Here is a 26,838-nt window from a genome sequence, read left to right as displayed (position 1 = left end):
ACTTCTCCAGATTAAACCTCTGTGGCATGTCTAACATGAGAGACCTATCCAGTAGCTGTGTTATCCCCAGCACAGCCCTGAGCTTTTCGCAAACCTTTAGCTTTGCACAAACCTGTAGCTTTACGCAAACCTCAAGTTGGCACGGTGGTATCCCCTGGAGAGGTCAGCACGGCACTTGTGAATATATATGATAAAACACCATTACTCGTGCCATATTCATATTTTTGCAGCACCTCTTTTATTGTTCTGTTGTCAACTGAAGAATGCAGTATTTTAAATTTCTTCTCAAGCTATGTGCACCCCACCCGTCACCTCTCCTTCTTCTAATTTCATGACATCAGTCTCGAACTGTGGATCACAAAGGAATAGATTCTCCGTAGAACATTCATTGAAATCTCATACATTTCCTCTGCATTCAAATATTACCTGAATTTGGAAAAAGGTACAATGAAAATAATGCATAAAATAAACATTCTTTGTTATGTTGTACTTCACATGCATTCTATAACAAAAAATTTGAGACTGTTATTTTCTGTTGTTGAAGGTAAGTCTGATGTCAAAACCAGGGAGATGAATACTGAGTATTACAATAAAGAAATACCAACTGTCAAAAACTGCAGTTTCTAATTCCTGACAGTTTGTCATATACAAGGTATTTTGAAAGGAATGATAAGTATTTCAGAACGTGGATTTATGGACTGTTTTGTGTTGAAAAATACATATCCTCTTCTCCAGTTCCATTGGGTATGGGAATACAGCAGTTTAAAGTTGCTGCACACAGTTTTTCTGTGCACACTTCATCCTGAAACATAAGACTAACACTTATAAGGCAAGACTTCATTTTCAAACTCTCTATATGCCAAAACAAGCAGTGAACAATGCCCCACATCTTTATGGATGCTTAATGTAAGACAGGTAAGGCAACATAAAGTTCCGCATTGTGCCCTCGGTTGGCAATTGGACCCTATCAATCACTGTGTCATCTTATGCCAGTGGTGTCATTGGATATAATATGGAGGGGCCAGTGGTCAGCACACCACTCTCCCAGTCATTGTAAGGCTTTGTGACCTAAGAACTGCAACCAATTGGTCAAATAGTTCCTCTGTGCTTAATATGCCAGCATGGTACTTGTGTTCAAGTTTTTAAAGGAAATGCTCTTGCTGCTTATAGAGAATACTGTAAATTGTTTCCTTACTGCAATATAAACATTCAAGACTGTTTAACCTCATTTTCAACAAATTTAGGATCCTGGTACAGTTCCAGTACAAAACATTTCTCGAAAATGTACAGATGAACAAAGTGTAGATTAAGAGGAAGCCAGTCATCAGTTAGTAGAATATTGTTCTACAACAAGTATGTGTCAAATTTCAGCAAGTTTTAAGTGTTCTACATACACGAGTATAGCAACTGGTTAAGGGTTGTACTACTGCATAAAAGCTAATTCCTAAATACAATTGCTTGGCATTTTGTTAGCTTTGGTGAAACCAGTGGGAAGAGACACTACAATTGTTGTAGCTACAATGATGATGATGATGACGATGATGATGATTTTCAGAGTGAGTCTAAATCACAGAATACTGTGCTAGATGTTTACTGTTCTGTAATAAGTACATAAGTTTACTGTAAATCAAAACTGGTATTTTACAATCATTTGTGAAATCACTAAATAGTTTTATAACTTTTTTGTATAAATAATATTACACTTCTCAGGAAAGCCAAAGTGTCTGGTGGTACTATCAGCTTGATACTATGATTGAAACATTGGATATCACTACACTGTCAGACTTAGTGGTAAAGTACACGCCTGGAAACCGAAACGTCAGGAATCCAATTTCAGTCAAACTATGGAATATTTTAGTCTGCCTTTAAAGTAGTTTTAGTCTGCCTTTAAAGTAGTTTTAGTCTGCCTTTAAAGTAGTCACCACCTCTTAATCATGTGAAGTTTCACTTGGAACACCACGTGGTTCAAATTCAATCACAATAAAGGATCAGGGACATGCAAGTTGCTGAAGTGGTACCCAGTATAAAGATTTGACCAGGAATACTAATAATAATAATAATCATTAATCATTACTATCATATGTTTGGGAAATATAAGATGCAGTACCAGAGGAGTTTTGGGGATGATTTTGGATACAGTTCACAGTAATCTAAATGTTATAAAGAACAGTGCTTATTTTGATAATGAAATATACAGTATGACCTTTTTCCTGAATTAACCATTAACCATTTTCATTAGCAATTTTTTTCCTTTTTTGCCATTCCTCAGAACACCTTGAAAGATACTGTTAATATCATTATTTAGTAATTTGCATGATTATCTTCAGTTAGTGTTGCATGCTTAGTATCCCTTCTCCCACATGTTTAATGTAACAGAGTCAGAAGTTCAAAGAGTATTGCCAGTTTCCGTATATCCATATGACACAATTGAGTGTTTTATGCTTCCTGTGCCTGTAATTTTTTCATAACATCATGAAGCATCTGATTGCAGAGTGCTGCATATGGATTCATTTCCACTAGCTGATGCTTTGCAAATTTGCTTCCCAAGTTTGCTGCAGCTTTGAAATCTTCCTTTGCTAGATCATCATTGCCCTCCTTACGATGAATAATACCTCGTTGACAAAGTGCTTGGCACCCCGATTTACCATGGCCGTTGCTCAACTGTATCGCCAAGTTTAAGTCTGCGACAGCTTCTGAAATATTCAATATGTTGCATACCAACCTATCAGTAAATTACACACCAAAATGGTAATATTTTTATGTTCAGTAAATATGTAGGACTTTTCTCTCACCTGAAATTTTTCCACAGAGCCTGTATGCTTGCGCTCGATTGTTGTATGCAGAAGGCCTAGAAGGTGCCGTAGCTATGGCCTTAGTAAACAGGTTAATGGCAGCCTCAATATTTCCAGATTCTGCAAGGGTGACTGCATCCATTTCCAGTTGCTTTGCAGCTTTGACGGTGGGATCACTTTCATCTTCTTCATCTGGAATTTATTTTGAAATTAAGAAATAATTCTATACCACATTAATTATTCTCATGTATTTTTTGTGTTTTTAAAACACCACTCATTCATACATAAATCATATTCTGTGTATGGCTTCATAAAGTTTTACTGTCAACAAGGTGCAGTGATTGAGTCTATAAATTTACAATTATTTACCACCAGTCTGGTTTACTGCATTTGTGCCTAAAAAGGCACTAAGGGGATATAGCAGAATAACTAGAAAAGCAACTACTTTTGAAAAAAAATTAGGTGCTTTTGTAGTTGTTCTGAGAAGACCCCATTATTTATTTCTGCTTCCTCAATATGTATATATGCATTTCATAATTGGCTGGTTTTTACAGTTTTGGAGAATAGAGTACAAGAAAAACAGGAAGATGAAATATACAAAATAAGATATTAATAATGGCTACACAGGGCTGCTGGGTACACTGGCTATTTATGGTTTGGATTTCTTTTCATGAATGCAGTCATGTGGAATCATTATGCAGCTGACTTTTAAATGAATAGATCAGCTTTCAAGTAGAATGGTTCCTAAGACAACAACATCATCAATTTATTTTAAAATCTTTGTAAAATATGTATTATGTATTCATCTTTACAAAAAAATTTCACTTCAACGAGACTTGATATATAGACGGGGGAAGATGAAACTGAAGAAAAGGGTCATATATACACTCCTGGAAATTGAAATAAGAACACCGTGAATTCATTGTCCCAGGAAGGGGAAACTTTATTGACACATTCCTGGGGTCAGATACATCACATGATCACACTGACAGAACCACAGGCACATAGACACAAGCAACAGAGCATGCACAATGTCGGCACTAGTACAGTGTATATCCATCTTTCGCAGCAATGCAGGCTGCTATTCTCCCATGGAGACGATCGTAGAGATGCTGGATGTAGTCCTGTGGAACGGCTTGCCATGCCATTTCCACCTGGCGCCTCAGTTGGACCAGCGTTCGTGCTGGACGTGCAGACCGCGTGAGACGACGCTTCATCCAGTCCCAAACATGCTCAATGGGGGACAGATCCGGAGATCTTGCTGGCCAGGGTAGTTGACTTACACCTTCTAGAGCACGTTGGGTGGCACGGGATACATGCGGACGTGCATTGTCCTGTTGGAACAGCAAGTTCCCTTGCCGGTCTAGGAATGGTAGAACGATGGGTTCGATGACGGTTTGGATGTACCGTGCACTATTCAGTGTCCCCTCGACGATCACCAGTGGTGTATGGCCAGTGTAGGAGATCGCTCCCCACACCATGATGCCGGGTGTTGGCCCTGTGTGCCTCGGTCGTATGCAGTCCTGATTGTGGCGCTCACCTGCACGGCGCCAAACACGCATACGACCATCATTGGCACCAAGGCAGAAGCGACTCTCATCGCTGAAGACGACACGTCTCCATTCGTCCCTCCATTCACGCCTGTCGCGACACCACTGGAGGCGGGCTGCACGATGTTGGGGCGTGAGCGGAAGACGGCCTAACGGTGTGCGGGACCGTAGCCCAGCTTCATGGAGACGGTTGCGAATGGTCCTCGCCGATACCCCAGGAGCAACAGTGTCCCTAATTTGCTGGGAAGTGGCGGTGCGGTCCCCTACGGCACTGCGTAGGATCCTACGGTCATGGCGTGCATCCGTGCGTCGCTGCGGTCCGGTCCCAGGTCGACGGGCATGTGCACCTTCCGCCGACCACTGGCGACAACATCGATGTACTGTGGAGACCTCACGCCCCACGTGTTGAGCAATTCGGCGGTACGTCCACCCGGCCTCCCGCATGCCCACTATACGCCCTCGCTCAAAGTCCGTCAACTGCACATACGGTTCACGTCCACGCTGTCGCGGCATGCTACCAGTGTTAAAGACTGCGATGGAGCTCTGTATGCCACGGCAAACTGGCTGACACTGACGGCGGCGGTGCACAAACGCTGCGCAGCTAGCGCCATTCGTCGGCCAACACCGCGGTTCCTGGTGTGTCCGCTGTGCCGTGCGTGTGATCATTGCTTGTACAGCCCTCTCGCAGTGTCCGGAGCAAGTATGGTGGGTCTGACACACCGGTGTCAATGTGTTCTTTTTTCCATTTCCAGGAGTGTAGAATGTGACACAGCTATTATTTATTTCCAAATATCCTCAGAAACCACTGGACTGATTTCAACCAAACTTGGTATACATATCACTTACTGTCTAGAAAAAAGTCACCATGGGGGTAAGAAATGCCTACCTGTCAAAAGGAATAAAGGGGGTTGGAAAAGAAGTGTGGACCACAATGCACAAATACCAGTTTTATTCATCCCGTATTTGAGATCTAGTGCACTTAGTGACTTGCAGCGAACTTTACACATAATTTCAAACCTTTATGGAACTTTTCTCACTGACACTACTCACATGAAGATAAAAGGAAAAATTTTATCACTTACTACATTTTCATAAGAGGTGAGATGTTTTAAATTATTACTTTTTTTTACTACTAACTGTATTCATGACACATTTTGCAGGCAGTACTCACATGTAGCACTTAATCTATGTGCAAAATTGTATCATTGTGTGACACATAGATCAGGAGATATATAGTCATAAAAGCAGAGATGTGTGAGAAACTGCTGCATCATGCATGACATTGAATTTATTACTCCTTTGATACTAAATCTGTTTGCAACACGTTTTGCAGACAGTATCCGCATATGTCACTGAATTTACCTAGAAAATTATATCAATATTATGAAAATGAATAGCGAAGATTCTGAGTCACAGATGGGCACAACAAAAAGACTGTCACAAATAAAGCTTTCAGCCAGTAAGGTCTTCATCAAAAATAGACCACACACTGACGCAAATGCACTGTTGTAACTCATAGGTGTTGAAGTTATAGGATATTGCATTTTTTCATTCAGTGAAGTACGGTACACAATTTTCCTTTTATGAACATTTAAAACAAGTTGCCAATCTCTGCACTACTTTGAAATCTTATCAAGATCATACAATATTTGTGCAAATTTTCTCAAGCAGTACTCATTACAGTTACAGAAATGACTGATGTTACTATGAATATTGTCTCCAGGGTAATTATAAGGTTACTGTTAATATTGTCTCCAAGGCCATTAATACACAACATGAAGAGAAATGGTCCCAACACACTGCCCTGGGGCACACTTGATGTTACTTCTACATCTATTGATGACTCTCCCTCGAAGGCAAAATGCTGCACCTTCCTACCAAGAAATCCTCAGTACTGTCAGTACATATGAATGAGACCTGTGTTTTCTTCCAACTGCTGGTTGCAGTTTTAACCTACAATACACCGTGATTAAAGGAGAAGCTAACTCTACTGCAAATTTGGACTCAGCTGCAAATTTGGTACAGACATTGATAGGAATTCCATCGACTCCTGGAGTTCTGTTCAATTTAAGCTCTTTCTCAACACCACTGGCACTTATATCTATATCACTCATCTCTACAATGGTGCAAGAATTAAATTTGGATAATACTCCTGGCTATACCCTTCGTTTGAATATGGAATTCAGCATTTATGCTTTTGCTCTGATAGCCTCAATTTCAGTTCCTTGCTACATACACTGATCAGCCAGAACATTATGACCACCTACCTAATAGATGGTATGCCCATGTTTGGCATGGATAACACTGGTGACGCCTTGTGGCATGGAAGCAATGAGGCCTCGGTAGGTCACTGGAGGGAGTTGGCGCCACATCTGCACACTCAAGTCATCTAATTCCCATAAATTGCAGGGGGGGGGGGGGGGGGGTGAGTTCTGATGCTGCCATTCCTGGCCTTGTGACATGGCACATTGTCTTGTTGAAAAATGCCTTTGCCGTCGGGAAATATAATCATCATGACAGAGCATATGTGCTCTGCAATCAGTGTACAATACTCATTGGCCATCATGGTGCCTTGCAAGAGCTGCACTGGACTCATGGATGCCCACGTGTGCATGTGTGTTCCCCAGAGGGTAATGGAGGTGCTACCAGCCTGCCTATGTTCCCCCATACTTATATCAAGGAGCTGTTCCCCTGGAAGACAATGGATTCATGCCATCCCATCAGCATGATGAAGAAGGTATCAAGATTCATCAGACCTTGCAATGCTCTGCCACTGTGCCAACATCCAGTGCCAGTGCTCACATGCCCATTTCAGTTGTAGTTGCTGATGTCATGGTGTTAACATTGGCACATGCAGAGACCCATCGTTAGGAGTGTTCAGTACACTGCGTGTTCAGACACACTTGTATTCTGGCCAGCATTAAAGTCTGATATTAGTTCCAACACAGTTAGTCACCTGTCCTGTTTTACCAGTCTGCCCAGCCTAAAACATCCAAAATTTTTAATGAGGGGTGGCCGACCAACCCCACAACATCTGGACATGGTTTCACCATGAGTAGAAGACACTCATCACAGCATTCCTCGAACACCCGACAAGACATGCAGTTTCCAAATTGCTTGTTCTTAGCCTCTGGGCCATCGCAATCTGCCCTGGATCAAACTCAGATAGATTGTGTGCCTTCCCCATTCTACACATGGACAGCACACTAACCGATACTACATGCACCATGCGTGTGATGACTAGAAATTATTCCTTGACAGGTGACACGGATACCACCTGGATGGGTTTATATTGGTAGTAGGTCAGTGGTCATAATGTCCTGGCTCATCATTGTATGAACAGAATCTCTCTGAGATTTGTGAGAGATCTTTCATTAATATTTTGGTGTGGTAGTCATTGAAGTCTTCACAGAGTGCCCTCTTGGCAACAAAATGTACTTCATTCAGATACTGTATATCAATGATATGAATTAATAGAGGGAAAGATTCCACGTGGGAAAAATATATCTAAAAACAAAGATGATGTGACTTACCAAACGAAAGCACTGACACGTCGATAGACACACAAACAAACACACAAAATTCAAGCTTTCGCAACAAACTGTTGCCTCATCAGGAAAGAGGGAAGGAGAGGGAAAGACGAAAGGATGTGGGTTTTAAGAGAGAGGGTAAGGAGTCATTCCAATCCCGGGAGCGGAAAGACTTACCTTAGGGGGAAAAAAGGACAGGTATACACTCGCACACACACACATATCCATCCACACATATACAGACAAGCAGACTGTCTGCTTGTGTCTGTATATGTGTGGATGGATATGTGTGTGTGTGCGAGTGTATACCCGTCCTTTTTTCCCCCTAAGGTAAGTCTTTCCACTCCCGGGATTGGAATGACTCCTTACCCTCACCCTTAAAACCCACATCCTTTCGTCTTTCCCTCTCCTTCCCTCTTTCCTGATGAGGCAACAGTTTGTTGCGAAAGCTTGAATTTTGTGTGTTTGTTTGTGTGTCTATCGACGTGTCAGCACTTTCGTTTGGTAAGTCACATCATCTTTGTTTTTAGATTGATACTGTATATCTTTATACTACACAAATGTAATTGAAAGTGGTACAAATAAGTGACATTCAAAATATCTTTACTAATATTTCCACTCATATGTTTGTGATGTCACATATCTACCAAGGAATATCATTTTAGTTACCATATTCATAGGACTGTGGAATATTATTTTCCAGTCTTCTTGTCCAATGTGAGTTATTCCTCTGTGCCAAATATAGTATGTCTGTCCACAGAGGCAGACTTTTTTGAAGTTGGTTCTAGAAGCACAGCAGCATCTCCACAGTCCAGAAGGCACAAATGGGTGTCCTTAATGTGTTTGGAAATAAAGATTGGAACTATATTATATATTATAAGTTATTGGAAACAGTCCAGGAGCCATCAGCAGGTATCCTTAGTGTGTTCAACAAAGAAGAACAAAACTATTTTTCATATTACATGTTACCCGAAACAAATTGTTTGTAAATCAGGGAACATTATACAATAGGGACTTACCAAATGAGGCAGTGCAGCTGTTAGGACACTAATCTCATATCCAGGAGGATGGAGTTGCTCTGTCCAGCAATCTTGATATGGGTTTTCCTAGATCACTAAGGCAAATGCTGGGATGGATCACTAATCAAAGCCTCACCTGACCGCTTGTCCTATCCTCATAGATGACCTGTTCTATCCTCACAAAGCATGTTATATTTGTAGTAACCAAATCGTGCATGAAACTGATCCAAGTAACACACATATGGCTTTATTCATAAACCTTTGCATAATAATAGAAACAAGGCTTTCATGACTCCACATGTAACAAGACAAAAGAACCACACAGAAGGTGCATCACAAGCAATACACAGAACAACTGATGTGAGCAGTACAAACTAAAAGGACATAGAGTGAGTTAGTGCTGCTCTGTGTGTATGCAGGCTTGAGCCACCAGTAGGCAGTACAGCAGAGACCATTCCATGTGCACATTTCATACAGGCAGCCTCTCGTGGCTGGCCCCCTCTGATATAGCTGGCGGTTGATTTATGTACACATACGTGGCAACACTACACTTGATGCACTCTCACTCACATGCACCAGTAGTAGGATACAGCAATATATATTGTGTTTAGTATATTTTGACCCATTTATGTGCACTGTATTACCCTGACAAGTCCTATATCATTGTGGGATGATCTGTGAATGATTAAGATAAATAAAGTAAGGCAATAAAAGTTGACAATCGTACTCATACAGCAGTAGGTCCATGACATGACTCCTCACATAACTGGCCTGTTGTGAAGCCTATTTGGTATTTGCTAATCAGATATCTGTCTGATGTTCTAATTTGTTTGGAGAGATTGAGAAAGAAGGTTGTAAGCAATCGTCTTTCTTTATCTGTAGGTCTGCATTAACTGCACATTGCCTAAGAGTGATTATTTTCATGTGTAGGATGTTCTTTTGTTTTGAAATAATCACTTTATTCCATTGTTAGCTAATTAACTAATTTTACCCCTTGAATATCATCAAGCTATAAAAAAGCATTTGATCCACATAGCAGAGTGGGAGAAAGCAGCATGTGATGGTATCTCTAAACTAAGAGTTCAGCATAACCATAGCAAGTACGAGCACAATATCACAGGTGTTGATGTGATGGTACCTCTAAACTTAGAGTTCAGCATAACCATAACAGGTACGAGCACAATATTGCAGGTGTTGAGTCCACATGTAAAATCAAATAGTGCAACACACATGTACGTTTGTTCTTGAAGTAGCATACATGCACATTAATACGTGTCAGCATTAACTACATGCATAGTGTGATCAGTATCTTAAAATTAAATAAGATGCACGTCAGCTAGAATCAAGATGGCATAAAATGATTGCTGACAGCTCGTGGCACTGTTGCCAGCTTTCCAGTGCAAAGTGCTATGGATGTAGGCAAAAACAGTAGCCGTCTTCAGAGTTGTGACAACAAGATGTTTTCAAAATTGTGTTCTATTATCGTTTCAGGTGGCACCTAGCCCACTGCAAATGTCAGGGGTCAACTTACACCGGGTCAAGTATAGTGGGAGTTATTGCATTCAACCACAGTGGGAAGCCCATTCAGTTGACTGTCTGCTGTAAGGCATTTTGTTATACAATACTGTGTGTCATGAAAAGCTGATATAAGCAGATGAAAAATGCATATGAAGGAAGCGATTGCTGATGAATGTACAGATATAAAGAGAAGATTAAAGCATTCAGTGATTATTAATAGAAAATGTGAGTGTATCAGGAAAAAAACAATGTTTGGTAGGCACTCCTACAGAAGAAGAAAGAATGGAATGGAAATGATAGGAATATAAAGAGACAGGCAGAAAATATTGCAAGATGGTTAACTGGCCATGTAATTAAGTGGACAGACAAGGGAGGGGTAGGATTTAAAAGATAGGACACAAAAGAGCAATATAAGGAGAAAAACAATAAAATAATTAAAATGATGATGCATATGATGCTGGGTATTAATGATGATGTGAGTAATGACACAATAATAAATTATCAAAAGGAGAGTTGTGCCGGACAGCACTTTCCTCCAATAAGATAGTGTAACTCACAGTTCAGCTGAGAGGAGCAAACAAAAATAAATACCAGTGCTTCACTTTTTTCAGGGAGGAAAGAGAAATTGGATGGGATAGAGAAGAGGGAAAGTCTCTGTTTGGATGTTGGGTCCGTCCTTGCCCAGATTCTGAGTGACCTGCCTTCCTCCCCTTCCAACAAGTGCCTCCCCCCCCCCCCCTCCTCCCCATATTTAATACACCCTTACTCTCTGAACCATTACCTCCAAAACTGCTGAGCTCTGTTTTTGAGTGCAGTACTGCGAGTTGCACTTCATGAAGGTAAGTGCTGGTCAGCATATCTGTCCCGGCATTATAATAATTTTCTGAATTGAAAAATGGATGAATATGTTGAAATTACTAGCAGAAGATATTGAAAACCAACATCCCATCCAAGAGAATTGATGTCATTCATTTCATTCATTCATCATAGTCCACAGATCACATCGAGAAGGAGGAGTGGACCAAATTGAGGTACACATTAACAAAAGACAAGCAAATCATAGAAACTTAATCCGTATACTTTATTAACAATTGACTTAGCCCCTATTTGTTAATGTTATTCATATTTGTGCCAGCCAAATTTAATCAAGGTAATTGGAAAGAAAATCTCACTTTGAAAAACATTATTGCCTCCTCAGTTACACTTAAATAGGTTGTTTTTGTCTTTCACTACTAGCTTAACATTTACTTGATTTCATTAGTATTTTGAAAGGAAATAGTTCTCAACATCTGTAAATACTGAACACTGTTTACAGTACATTACTATTTGTCAAGCAGTATCGCAACAAATGCTGCTGCTGCTGGACATGCAGCAAACAAAACTTTGTAATCTTTAAATCTAGAAAGTCAGATAATTTTCAGAAACAGTGAATAATGAGGTATGTATTTAATTTTCTTTTAAGTCAGTTGAGTTCCCAATTTCTTGTTATGTGTTAGTGGAAGCTTGATGAAGGTCATTGGACCAGAATACATAGCTCCAATCTCAACCGAAACAAGAAGTCAAAACCTGTATGAATATAATTTTTGTGTATTGTATTATGATTATATGCTTCATAGTTTGGCTGGAATAAATTTTATTTATTACCAGGAAAAAAAGAGAAAGAAAACATTAGCGAGTATTTAGAAGCGAGTGCAAGATATTGCAAAGGCTTCTGGAGTATGTGTAGAGGCAAGTAATATCGATCAGTGGACAAAGGCTGCAGTGACATGTTTCAGTACATTTCATCTTTATATATGACTTCTCTTTTTTATTGTTTTGGTGCTCGCTCTTGATATATTTTGGTGCTAACTCACCGTGTTTGTAATTGATGCTTTAGTATAAATATATTAAGTTATCTTGCAAGTGGGGAGCTTATCCTTTCTCGCTATCAATTCTGTTCACTTAAGGTAGATAGCTTAAATGGTGACCCCAACAAAGAACTAGAATCATGATTAACAATAATGACAGTGGTACAATCCAGTTGGAGCCACAGTAGCAACCTCAAAATGCAGTACAAAAGGTACCACAGCAGAGGCAGGCTCTTCAAATGAACCTACAGGTCCCTAAAATTCAAGGCAGGAACTTCAGAAATTTGAAACTTCTCACCTTCTGGAGAAAATGACCACACTTGTGGTTCAGGCAGGCAGAGTGCATATTTTTGCAACACGGCATCCTTGCTTTATTCAACAGGTTTCATTGTGTAGTGCCACATTTGAAGCCCTGGAGAGCAGACTGCACAAACTGTTACAGCAGACACCGACTGGTGACATGTCGCTGAAGCAAATATTGTTAGGCTTTCGATCAGGAGTGAAAAAGATTTAGGTTGTTCACTGGCAGAGTTGGTGTTGGGTGAGTAAGTGTGCCTACCTGCTGATCTACTAACTGACAAACTTACAGTTAGGCTAACTTGCACTTTGGCGCTAAGTCGCTGTGTTTGTAATTGGTGCTTTAATGTAAATATATTAAGTTATCTTAGTGTGGAGCTTATTCTTTCTCACCATCCATTCTATTCACTTAAGGTAAGCACCTAAAGATGTATGGTTATCTACATTACACAATATTCTTACTGTAAATGTTGGCTGAATAAATACTGTTTAATTTACAAGGGCATGCTGAAACATAATGCCTCAGATATATTTATGTGTAAACTCTTAAAGCTTTTTAAGTAAAACAATTGTTATTACCATTGTACATCTTTATTCTTAATGTCTCCATATTTATTTGTCAACACAGTCAATTTTTACCAACGAGAAACCAGTTATCTGATACTGTCGCTGTAAAATGTTTGACTTTGTTTACGAAGCCAAAATCTCACCTCTACTTCAACTATTTCAGCATGATCAAAGTGAAGTCGTCGAAGGTGTTCTTTAAGTTTTGGAAACAGATGAAAATAAAATGGAGACATGTCAGAACTTAAGGGAGGATGACCAATGACAGTGAACCCAAGGCATTGGACTGTGGCAGATGTTGCAGTGCCCGTGTGTGGTCTGGCATTATCATGCTGAAGGATAATGTGCTCCCTGTGTGGATGAACTCTTCAAATTCAAAACTCAATTACAGGATACTGTTTCTCACACTCCTACATAGTCACAGCTACACTCTGCAAACCACCATGAGATGCATGGGAAAGGGTACATTCCACTGTACCAGTTATTAGTGTTTCTTCCCATTCCATTCACATATGGAGTTTGGGAAAAATGACTGTTTGAATGCCTGTGTGCATGCAGTAATTACTCTAATCTTATCCTTATGATCCCTATGTGAGTAATACATAGGGGATTGTTGTACATTCCTAGATTCACCATTTAAAGCTGATTCTTCAAACTTTAATTTCCTTCAGTATCTCTGTGACACGCTCCCATGGATTAAACAAACCTATGACCATTCATACTACCCTCCACTATATACATTCAATATACCATGTTAGTCCTATCTGATATGTGTCCCACACACGTGAGCAATATTCTAGCATGGGTCGCATGAGTGATTTGTAAGCAATTTCTTTAGTAGACGAACTGCACTTCCCCAGTATCCTACAAATAAACTGAAGTCTACCACCTGCTTTACCCACAACTGAAACTATGTGTTCATTCAGTTTCATATCCCTACAAAATATTTGTATGAGTTGGCCGATTCCAACAGTGACTCATTGGTATTATAGTCCTAGTATACTACATTTTTTCATTTTGTGAAATGCACATTTGTACATGTCTAAACATTTAAAGCAAGATGCCAATCTTTGCACCACTTTGAAATCTTATCGAGATCTGACAATATTTATGCAGCTTCTTTCAGATAGTACTTTATTATAGATAACTGCATCATTTGAAAAAGTCTGAGGTTACTATTAATATTGCCTGCAAAGTAATTAATATAAAACATGACTGATAATGGTCCCAACACACTTCTCTGGGGCACACCTGAAGTTACTTCTACAGCTGATGGTGCCTCTCCATCCAAGGTAACATGTTGCACCCTCCATCTCAAAAATACCTTAATCCAGTCACAAATTTCACTCGATACCCCATGTGACTGAACTTTTGACAATAAGCATAGGTGTGGTTACGTTACACATCACCACGTTATGCACAATTCGGAGGTCTCTAGCAGCAGAGGGCTACAAATGTGTACACATAAAGAATAAATATGTAGAATGTTAATAACATTTGTTTTCTTTAAACAACTTATGAGATTTCACACAAAATATTTGGAGGCATTACTTTCAGCGTGCCCTCATAGATGCACTGCTGCAGAAGAAAATTCCACAAGACAACAGGAAGTGAAAGTAATCCACATTGTTGGTTCTCATCAAGTACACTGCTTTGCAATCCTGATAAAAACCAACAGATTATACTAGGATTGTCAAATGAGGTAGAGGTGAAAGCAGTTAAAATTCTAGGAATTCATGTAGACTCTAAGCTAACTTGGGAAACACACATCAACCATACCTACACAAAATTGTATCGAGTTACACATTTAATGTGGAAACTGAGAAGCCTGGTGACAAAAGAATATTTAAGAGTAATTTATTTTGGACTCTTTCGGTCACATATAGAGTATGGACTGCTCATATGGGGACACACTCTTCACATCACCAAAGTTCTAATAATTCAGAAGAAAGTGATATGTGCAATGAGCAATTCTGGTAGATCAGAACACTGCTGGCCACTGTTCATTCAGCTGAAAATATTAACAGTTATTAATCTTTATAAATACGCCTCAGAATTGTATACAAAAAACAACATAGCAGATTTTGAAATGAGGGAAAACATACACCACCATAATACCAGAGGCAAAACAAAATTAGACATACCTAGGCACAGGCTGAAAAGAACAGGGTATTCCCATCTAATCAATAGTCTAAAAATATTTAATAACTTCCATTTTCTTCTTGGTCTGCTCACATAAGTAGCTTCAGGAGCAAGCTACTAAACTGGTTACTAATCAATCCTTTTTACAATATAACAGAATTTATGAATATAAAATCAATTGACATTAATTTTTAAGGATTTCATTATGTGATGTCACTGAATGTATTTATGTTATGTTATGGTGTATGTTATCATCTATGGGCACTATTTGCAATGCTCATTTAGCTTTAAGCTACTATTCAAGGAAAATGTTATATGATATCCATGTAAATTGCCTATTCCACCTCAGGTGGTCAATGGTGAATAAAGGATCTGACTCTGAATTGACACAAGCCAACACAAAAAGAGATAGAAGAGAGTAGTGAACAGTGAAACAGTCTATTTCAGCTGTTTCTAGTAACATTTTTGCTCCCTGTCGATATCACTGTATATCGACCTTTAGCAAGGACATCTTTGGCTGTATTGGTGGGAAATATGGTGAGCAATATTCTACTGTACATGCTATTGCATCTTCTTGATAGTGAGAAATTACAACATTTACTTGTAAGTTAAATATTTTCCATAATACATACAGCTACCTTTTAGTTGATGGTGTATTTAGTACGCAGTGAAACATTTGTATACAGTACACAGTGAAACAGTGTAGACTTATGGATGCTTAGAAATTCAAGCCCATGACAATGTATCAAGTTGCAGAATTCATCAGTGAAGGCAGTGACACCAACAAATTTAACTTCTGGGTTTAGAAAACGTGGAATTTATTCACTTAATATCAACATCTTTGATGAGTTGGATTTCCTTATGGTTGCAGTTCCAAACCACTCTGTAAATTTTGATGGTGTGCCTACTCCAGTAAAACCCACCAAATGCTTTGGAAGTTAATATGCAAAATGATGAGGCAGCCAACTGCGGTTTATACACTGATAACAGTAGAACCAGCAAATCATGTATCTCACCAAAGGAGTTTCAAGGTTTTCCAAAAGCTCCTCCTATAAAAACAACTGGACGCTCAAATGGAGAAGCAACATATTGACTGCAACATCAGCAAAAATGGCTACTGAAGAAAAAAACTTTAACGAAACGGATAAAGCTAGAAGAAAAGACAAAAATAAGTGTGAAGAGAGCCGACAACAAAAAAACTAAGCAATGTGAAAGTAAAAGAGCTTCAAGTGAAAGTGATGAATGAAGCAATAAAGATGAGGTATCATATGATGAATCAGAGGAGTGTTCATCACTAGATCTCTTTGATTTTAACTGGTATCTTGTGATTGGTGGCTATGGGTAGCTGGTGATGATAAATATGAGGTCTCATTCCTTTGAGAAAAAAATGGTTTTCGTGATTCCCGGAAGCAAAAGACATAGCTTCTGTATCATGTAAGGTCACTGCAATGTTTCTGCTTCCAGCACTGCCTATGGCTACTAGGAGAGTTTTCAAAATTAATTATATATGCAATCAATTTGATATTCAGTGAGTAAAAGTTATTGTATCACAATGTTTGTATTTAACATATGTATTAATGTTTAATGTATAATTCAAGCTACTCAAATAACAATAAGCATTTGGAGTGTCTCTTTCAAATTGTATGTTCATATATTGACTAGGGACCAAATTATTTTATTTTACCACATAATGTGGGTAATGAATTGTACTTTTAAATAAATACAAATATTTTGTTCTGTAAGAAACAATTTCTTCAAAAACATCAAATATATAATTTTTGTTTCATTGTGTACTACTCTTCTCCACTGATAGGGAGAATGTTTCTCCAGGTTGGAAAGGAAAATAGGTACCAACATGTGGCATAATTGACTGTGCAGCATGTATACACACTTCAAAGCACACTATTCACTGCAAACTGCAAATAGGGTTCTGCAGCAGATGAGCTACACATGTATCCTTGTTGACCCAAAAAAATTGTCAGTTACAGTCACAGTGGGTGTAAAACGATCAGGCATGGCATTTTCTGGCAGCAGTACTGTCAGTGCGCCAAGATCAGAACTCTGCTGCAGTGGTGCTGGTAACGGGAGATTTCAAGATGATTTCCTTGTTACACTTGGGGTGTCTGCTTGGAACAGCAGCACCTGGGTGTTAAACTTACAGTATTCTGAACAGAGGGCATGGATGTTACCCTTGATGTAAGAGAACACGCAATGGATGTGTTTGTATCCAGTTTAGGAGTGAAATCTGGGAACCACTTACACTGAAGTCAAAACTTATGTCAACAGAGTTTATTACTGCATAAAATAGTAAACATTTTAATGTTGAAACTTGAAATAAAAAAGTACAAAATATACTACTCACAATGTTACTTTGAAAGTAAGGAGCAGAAACCACGCCAGGTTCTTATAATTGAAAGTGTTCAGATCAAGTACTTTTATACATGTACAAACACAGTTCATGGGCTTGTCTGATTGCATTAGAGGTTATGTTCACCAATTACAATAGCTTAAACTAATAGCGTTTTTCAAAACTGAGCACATTTGATCTGCACTGATTACTTACATCATCACTCGTTCTACAGGGTGTAGCTGTAATTGTTTAAAGTGACACAAAGTTCCAAGGCCTGACGGAATTTCTATCAGAATCTATACTGAATTTGTGGACAAGTCAGTCCCTCTTTTAACTACAATCGAACATAGAGCCCTCGAGCAAAAAATGGTGCCCAGTTCTTGGGAAAAAAAAGGTCACACCTGTCTACAAGAAGCATAGTAGAAGTGATCCACAAAACTACTGCCCAGTATCCTTGACATCGATTTGTTGTAAAATATTAAAACATATTCTGAGCTCAAAGATAATGAGATATCTTGAACAGAATGATCTGCTTCGTGCCAACATGTGTGGATTCCAAAAACATCAATCATGTGAAACCCAACTCACACTTTTCTCACATGACATACTGAAAGCTTTGGATCAAGACAGTAAGGTAGGTGCAGTAGTTCTTGATTTCTGAAAAGCTTTTGACGCAATACCACACCTATGCTTATTGTCAAAAGTACAATCATATGGGGTATCACGTGTAATTTGTGACTGGATTAAAGACTTTCTGGTACAGAGGACACAGCATGTTATCTCATCACATGTAGAAGTAAGTTTGAGTGTGCCCCCTTTAAATGATCAAATATGTAAAACTCTGCACTTCACAAAACGAGAAAACATAGTATTCTATAACATCAATGAGGCACTGTCTTAAATGGCCAACACATACAAATCCTAGGACATAACTGTTTGTAGGGATATGAAATGGAATGATCACATATAGGATCAGTCGTGGGCGAAACTGGTGATAGACTTGAGTTTATTGGCAGGACACTGGGGAAGCTCAATCAGCCAACAAGGGAGATTGTTTTTAAATCACTCTTGCGACCAGTTCTGTAATATTGCCTAAGTGTGTTGGACCCGTACCAAGTAGGGGTAACCGGGGATATTGAACGTACAGAGAGATGCACAGCAATATTGGTCACAGGCTTGTTTGATCCGTGGGTGAGTGTGACAAATATGTTGAAGGAATTGAAGTGGCGGACTCTTTAAAGATAGGAAGCCTATTAACAAAGTTTCAAAAACCGGCTGAAAATGATGACTCTAGGAATATATTACAATCCCCTACGTGTAGCTCACATAGGGAACGTGAGAATAAGGTTAGTATAATTACAGCACGCAAAGAGGCGTTCAAAATATCATTCTTCCCGCGCTCCATATGTGAATGGTGCGGAAAAAAACCTTAACAGTGGTTACGGTACTATGGGACGTACCCTTTGCCACGCATTTCACTATAGCTTGCGCTATAGATTTAAATGTGGTTGTAGAGAATTCCTTCCAATGGCCAACAATAACCACAGTAAACGTTCGAATGGTGACGGTTGTAATATCGTTGGAAGTCTCTTTATCTCTTGCGCGCTTTATGGAATGTGAGGTACCGGTAGCTAAATTTGCAGCCTACGCCTTGCCCTCATACGGACTGCATCCCGCCTATGCAACAGAATATGTTTTCGATCTTCATACCCTAATAAAACTTGACCAGCCGTATGCCTGCAATATCTGTACTAATGATAACCATGAGCCCTGATTACATTGTCAAATCATGACACTGTAAATTACGGTTCTGCTATACCTGATCTAATGTTGCAGCCTATCTCATCAATATTTTTTTACAACGAACTTTTCTTTTTCTTTCGGTGCATACATAGATTTTCTTCCATAATGGAATGACTGGTATTTATTTATAAACTTATTTTCGTGTTCTAGCATGGGTGAGAATGTGGGGACGGGGCGGAGACATTTGAATCAACCTCTCGCAACTGTCGAGCAGATAAATTAAGTGCCTAAAGCAGTTTAAAGGGCGTTTTCTTTGATGATGCTGTGTATTTTACAAACAAAATATAATTTATGACTTCAGAACGAGCCCGCCGAAGAATATACAGTATTAATTTACAGATTGGCCACAAAAATTTCTTCTCATATTAACATTGGTCTCATCTTCATTGCGGATGTAGAGTATCTTTCATGTAACATCTGTTGGTGTAAATACATTCAGATGGAGAAAGTAAACATGTTGGAGGTCTGCAGTTGAAGCTTAGAGCACATACATTTGACCACCGGTCCATCTGTCGCGATTTGGGTTGTCCCATCGTCTAATAATGGTCGCTTCCTTACTCTGGATGGCGACCAACACCCTTCCTCATTCTTAGCGCAAGTGATAGTGATCGAGTTATTCTGATAAGCAGTCCTGTTGACATTTTCATACAACATTCAGTATTACTATTGTTCACATTATGAATCTGAAACGAGGTACTTAATCCACCCTCACACTGTGCAGATGTATCCGTTTATTTTTACGCAGTTGTATTGTTATGAATGTAGTGCTGCACTGCCGCAGAATTCAGGCGTATCAAAAATTATACTAATGAGATTGTGTAAACATGTTACTTCAAATGCAATATTTAAGAACTATCTGGTGTTAAGCTTATTCTCAAACTGTGCAGATGTATCCGTTTATTTTTACACGGTTGTTTTGTTATATGGACGCAATACCGAACTGCCGCAAAATTCAGGCGTACCTAAAATTATACTGAGAGAATGAGATTGTGTGAAAATATTACTTCAAACGCTATAACTGACAACCATCTGCTGTTAAGCTTATTTCCTAAGTGACATATGCTGCAGTACTAACTCTCAATACCAAAATATTTGTCTGGAAGTAACAGAACATTACACGCTGCTGCTGAAGAAGACTAGACAGTACCTTTAACAGATTCGTCAGTTGCCTCATCTGGCAATTTGTCTGCGAGGGGCCCTAAAGGATTAAATATGGTATCAAGTATTTCCCTATCGTGTTGCGTTGACATTTTTACCTTTTGTCGTTGTTTATTTTTTTCGTCAAAGACGTTACTCTACACTGGGACTGTAATTAATAACATGCAATTTCTGTTTGTTAAGAGGAGGAAACATAATCTATAATTTGATCGCCAACCTGGACACAAGTATTATCTGTATCAATCTTTCACAATTCGATGGATTACAGTTTCAGTCATCAAAATAGAGCACACATCTTTGGCGTAGACCCAATATGGCTGCCAGCGAAGAATTGGATGTTGTGGATAGCTGGGAAGAAATTGAAGACTCTGGAGTAAGTGTGACATGTCTTGTTTGATAATTCGGGCTTTATTGTGTCTGCAACTGCAACTGTTCACTTGTTTTAGATTTAAGTTGGGTTTTAAAGGTACTGGCAGTGAAATGAGAAGAAAGTGCTTGTTTGATATGTTAAGAGCGCCGCTGTACCGTGGCCGACATTTTACCTGTTAATTATATGATTCCATTTAAATAGCGACAGGTTACGTCTTCCATAGTTACTGTAACTCCAGACACTTAGTGTGATTGCTTCAGTGACTATTTGAAGAGTTGTAGTGGGCTTCCAAGTGTTTAAAGACTTCTAGTTCAGTCTGCAAGGCAAATGACACAAGCGAATTTGAATCCAGTTTTCTGCTACAGTTTTTTCAGTGGAAGTGATATTTTTCTGTTACTTATGTAACCAGAGGAAATTTGTCGAGGCACCCTAAAGTTATTTTTTCTTCATATTCACAGGTCTTGGATAGAAAATTCTTACCATCAACCACAGCACCAGAAGAGACTGAGAATGTTAAGTAAGTGCTTAAATCTAGTTATCCGTCAGGGTCTTCATTATACGGTTTTGGATACATGACATTTATTTCCAGCCCTGTTATGTCGAATGGGCCAATAATTTTGCAAAGCAACCCATTTCCAATGCCGGAACCTGCAGTGAAAATACTTAAAAGGCCTCAGAGGACTGCTCAGGGTAATGGAAATGGACACCTGCTTAATGGTGATACCAAACCCCGTCAGCCTGTAAGAACCCTTCAGCAGGTAAAAATACATCTATATCTAAAGTCTTCTGTGTGTGATATATCAATTTGTACAATGTTTGTGTGAATGCCCTTATACACAGCTTAAAAACAGAGTGAGAATAGAAAATGAAGAATGAGTTGCTACTGAATTGACATTTTCATAGTGGAAGTATTGTTGCGATACTAAACATATTTAGCTTCGATTACTGTCTCTAATTGTAGATCTGAAGTATTACATTGAAAAACGTAGGGTATAGACTATTAGATTAGTCAAGCTGTTATTCTGAGATTACATTGTACTCAACTTTTATTTACTAGTTATTGTCTTTTGTGGGAGTGGTATTTTCTTGCCTTCAGCAAATCTGAGAACAAAGTCACTCATTTATTAGAAGATGACATAACTTGATATTTTTTTGCTTTTGACGGAAGTGAATTCTAAAAAAAAAATTCCTAGCACTAGACCACTGATGGTCAAGAATATTTTGGTTTATAATCTTGCATTTATCCTCTGAACCACTGAGCGGAACCTATTACTGGAAATCTACCAAATAATGCATAGGCCAGTATCCGTGCTATACATGCTTTTCTGTTCCCGGAAAAAAATACTGATTGAAGATTTCCACAAGCTTATCAGTGACATTTTTGAAGCATGGAATTTAATTAGGCTGTGAATATAACCACACCTGTCTTTGGCCGCCAATGCATATCCAAACCATACTATCACTGTGTCACATTAGGCCAACCCCTAAGGATCTTGGTGAGATTTTGTGGGATGTAAAAATCTTACTTGTTGCAGCCAGTTGGTTAGTTTTAACAGATCTTTGACATTATTCTCATCATGAAGAAAATTCTAGTGATTAAATTTTCCTTGTGCTTTTTTATGAGGTAATGAGGATGTCATTGTATACCTAACATTTTGCTGAAAATGTAGGGTGATGGATATGCGAAGTGCACACAGTCACCCTAACTTCAGTGACTTTCAAATTGTACGTTCACAATGTTGAAGGTGTGTGAGGAGTTTGCAGGTAATAAAGATGAAAACAAAGTTAACTATCAGAAAGAGAAAAAAAAGGATATTAATGGAAACAGAAAATAACAAAGTGTTGTCACCAAATATGTATTTGTTAAATTTGAGTTGAAAAGAATCTCAAAGAGGCTCATATTTTTCCTTAATCCAGATCTTGTGACTTATCTGTATCCTAGATCCAAATGCCCTGTGTATCACAGTGTATTCGAAAGTGTCTGAACTAAATTCTAAAGTAAGATTGAATTTTTGGTGTAAAATGATTTTTCTTCTTAGTTTGCTCAATACTAGATTCTCTTGACCTACACTGTCGCGACTGGTGTTCCAGCGAGTGAGGTGGTGCAGTGGTTAGCACACTGAACTTGCATTCGGCAGAATGACAGTTCAAACCCACATCTGGCCATCCTGATTTAGGTTTGCCGTGATTTCCCTAAATTGCTTCAGGTGAGTGCCAGGGTGGTTCCTTTGAAAGGGCATGGCGAATCTCCTTCCCTAATCCGATGGGACCAATGACCTCTCCGTTTCATCCCGTTCCCCAAACCAACCAGCCATATGGTATTCCTCTTCTTACTCAGATACTATTGCTCAGCCTTCAAACATCTTTAAAAGCCCGTAGCAAAGGAAGACATAAGTTAGACTGAGGAAGTCAAAATAGATTTACTGAGACATCACAACTTGCATTCCCCTGTCCTCTCTCTCTCTCTCTCTCTCTCTCTCTCTCTCTCTCTCTCTCTCTCTCGTGTCCTCTGCAAAGGTCCTCAGATATATAAAATTATGTACATTTTACATTTTATGACATTGTTCCAGCTATGTGACTGGAGTGGGTCTCTTGATTGAATAGGCACAGCTCCTACCCATCACCGTGCACTCAGTCTTCAATTCATTCACAAGGAGGCTGATTCTGCTCAGATCTGACACCTCCATGCTGTCACTACTCATCCTCGTCAGTTCTTCCTTACATCTGTACAACAGGGCAACATCATTGGCAAATGTGAGGTATGGTTTTCTCACTCTGTACGTCAGTGCATTTGGGGTTTTTGTAGAAAGCTTCCATCATCTTTTTGAGCATCAGGTTGAACAATATCAGTAACACCCAATCTAGTCTCAACCCAGTGTTGCTGTAAAAGTTCTCTGATCTCGAGCTTTACTTTGCCTTTCGAGTAAATGAGACCATATTGGACTAGGCTGAAAAGTTTCTTGGGCATTCCAAATTCAGTTAAGTAATTCGTCGTGCTGTCCCAGTGAATGTAGCCATATTCCTTCTTAAAATCTTTGAAGAGCACATGCCTTATTCCCTCATTTCAGTGAGTTTTCGCGGCACATAGGTATTGTTGACAGTCTAACGGCTCGTTGTGAGACCCACCCTAATATTCACCAGTCACTTCTGCAAATTTTCATATTCGATCTAGTATAAAGCTGGGCAAGATTGTATAGCAGATGTTCAGGAGGGCAGTTTCTATGTAGCTTAGTTGGAACAGTCTTCCAGTCTTTTATGATCTCCTCCAAAATCCAGAGCCTCTTGATTTGTTGGTGAATTTTCTTGTGGTGGTCCCCCTTTGTCCAACTGAAATGACTTCTGCCTGCATTCCATCTTCTCGTGGCCTTTTGTTCTTCAGCTTTCATTATTTCCTTCTTTATTTCCTCCAGTGTAGACGGTGAATAATCCAAATCCACACTGTCAGGAGGTTTAAATTTGAACAGATCTTTAGATTCCCGACAGTTGTGGAGTTGACTGAAGTCTTGTTTCCCCTGTGTCAGCAATGTTGAACTCATTGGTGTGTATGGTTCCATTATTGTCCTTGAATTTCTAGCTGGTCTGGTATACCTTCTTAAAGAAGTTATATTTGCAGTACTTATTTTGTCTCTCTTCTCCCAAGTAATCTTGTTGGGCCTCCATTATCATTTCTTTGATGTGCATTCTCTTTGGTTTTCTTGAGTTTGCTTGGGTAGTTCTCCATACTTCTACAAACTGTGCTTTGCCTTGTGCAATTGTTGCACCTCATATCCAACTCTCCTTAGCTTCACTTCCCTTGGCCCAATGCCATAATGCATTTGTCTCCAAACCAAATCTTCCTGCTGCTGGTTGGCTTGATGACAGCACTTGCTACCTCATTTACTGCATCCTTGATGCCTTTTCACATTTCTTCTGGGTTATTTTGTGTCCTCTTCCTGCAGAATTTCAAGTTGGTTGCTGAAATGGAGCTGAAATGTCTTTCTTTGTAGTATCTTTGAGTGCATCAACATGGTAGCATAGTACTTTGTTCCTAACTCTGGCTGTGGATTGTAGTATTCACTAGCTATTTACTATGAGTGCCTGCTCCCACATTCTTTGCCCATATTGTCTTTACATCCATCACAAAGATCTTTACTTTGATAATAGTTGCAATGTGATCTACCTGATTGTTTTACCATCTGACAGTACGTAAGTTCATTTATGTATGTCCTTCCACTGGAAATTTGTGCTGTCGATGAACATCCCTTCCAATGTTCCAAAGGTCATGAGCCTAATGCTATTGTCACTGCTGATTTCCTGCAAACCGCAGCAATTATTTTAGTGGTAACTGTTTGTTTTCAAATGGCCAGAGAGCTCATTAGTTAATACAGTGGGGTTCATGATCTGTTTGAAGTTTTTAAAAAAATTGACATTTTGTAAAATAAATTATAATTACCCTGAGATTGATTGGCAACTCCATGGAGTGTTCTGTGTACCACGACCAGATAATGGATATAATTGGAAGGAGAAACAGCATTGGCCATATTTTTTTGTTTTATTATCCGCAAAATCTATTTTCAGTCACTTAGTGACTATCCTAAGTGCTGTAATATACAATTAAAATTGGTAGGCACTGGTATCAACAAGCTTAGAGCGAGTTTATGTGATCACTCCAGGCTTGTTGATACCAGTGCCTACCAATTTTAATTGTATATTACAGCACTGAGGATGGTCATTAAGTGACCGAAAATCGATTTTTGCAGATAATAAAACAAAATAATACGACCAATGCTGTTTCTCCTTCCAATTATACCCTGAGATTGTTTCAAAGATACATCAGAAATCTCCTTGTTGCTTCAATTTACTTATGTATGAATTAGATAGCAGAAATGAAATTGTATTTGCTATTGCATTATGGAGTTCATAAAGCATGCAAAATTTTGATGAAGCTGTATGATTAATTCTCACAAAAGGAATGTATAAAAGCAGTTATTTTCTCAATAATTTAAAACATGGCTGATATTAGAAACCATAAATAAACCTTTAATAAGTGAGGGATACAGCAGATCAGTTACATAAAGTGCACTGTAGTAAACCTTGACCAGGTTTCAGTAGCACTAGGGGTATCTTCTTCAGAAAGAATAGTTACATAACCTAATTTACGTTTAACTTATAAGCATGTATTATGAGCTAAAATGCTCAAGTCACGTTACAGAAATTGTTGATTAAAGTCCTGCTGTTCTCGTGGGGGACTTAATCTATGATTTTTGCTATTTGACTAGAGTGTTTTAGTTCATAAACTGTGCTTATAATTTAAACATAATGTAAGGCAGGTCACTTTATTTGTTCTGAAGAAGATCCCTGTAGTAGTGCTGAAACATGGTCAAGGAATATTGCAACAAACGTTATGCAAGCAGTAGGCTCTATTCATCATTTATTTGGGGGAGGGGGGGAAGGACCTCTTGCGTGTACTGTTTGCACAAGAAAACTAGAACTTGTAGTTGAGACACAAGTATGCTGTGCTATGTCATGAAGTACGTGAGAGGCACTCTTGCGAATATTTGTCCTCTGAAGAGTAGGAGACAATGATTTTAGACAGCCTCTCTACATACAAAATGAAGTCATAATTTCTAATATTATTTGTCATTGTGGTACTCAATCCAAAAACTTGCTTAATGCAGCCCTCAATGCTAGTCTCTTCTGGGAAAGCCTCTTCATCTGTGCACAAGTACTGCAACCTACATGTTTGAACCTTGACTCCCCCTTCCAGCGCGCCCACACACACACACACACACACACACACACACACACACACTCCTCTTCTCCTCTCTTCTCCTCCTCTCTCCTCTTCTCTTCTCTTCTCTATTTCACTCCCCTCCAATTTGACAATTCCTGTGGCTCAGGATGTGTCCTGTCAACTAA

The 26,838-nt window shown here is 39.0% G+C and overlaps 2 protein-coding genes across 2 annotated transcripts in view; one reads left to right on the top strand and one right to left on the bottom strand.

Moving 5' to 3' along the window:
• Positions 1 to 1,575: 1,575 nt before the first annotated feature.
• LOC124787622 (tetratricopeptide repeat protein 36) lies at positions 1,576 to 20,674 on the bottom strand. Its single transcript, XM_047254379.1, has 3 exons — positions 20,560 to 20,674; positions 2,793 to 2,984; positions 1,576 to 2,693 (listed from the first exon to the last, which is right to left on the bottom strand). Exons 1-3 carry the CDS (start codon positions 20,660 to 20,662, stop codon positions 2,437 to 2,439), a joined length of 552 nt encoding a protein of 183 aa, XP_047110335.1. The 5' UTR covers positions 20,663 to 20,674; the 3' UTR covers positions 1,576 to 2,436.
• A 107-nt stretch (positions 20,675 to 20,781) lies between these two features.
• LOC124787623 (SUZ domain-containing protein 1) overlaps positions 20,782 to 26,838 on the top strand; it is a 53,537-nt gene continuing 47,480 nt past the window's right edge. Inside the window, exons 1-3 of the mRNA XM_047254381.1 lie at positions 20,782 to 20,943; positions 21,399 to 21,457; positions 21,530 to 21,698. Coding sequence (XP_047110337.1) covers positions 20,884 to 20,943; positions 21,399 to 21,457; positions 21,530 to 21,698 — 288 coding nt within the window. The 5' untranslated portion in view covers positions 20,782 to 20,883. The remainder of the gene's footprint in view (positions 20,944 to 21,398; positions 21,458 to 21,529; positions 21,699 to 26,838) is intronic.

The sequence above is a fragment of the Schistocerca piceifrons genome, chromosome 3, assembly GCF_021461385.2.
Source record: "Schistocerca piceifrons isolate TAMUIC-IGC-003096 chromosome 3, iqSchPice1.1, whole genome shotgun sequence".
In the NCBI taxonomy this organism is placed as follows: Eukaryota; Metazoa; Arthropoda; class Insecta; order Orthoptera; family Acrididae; genus Schistocerca; species Schistocerca piceifrons.
This window is presented reverse-complemented; position numbering and strand designations above follow the sequence as displayed.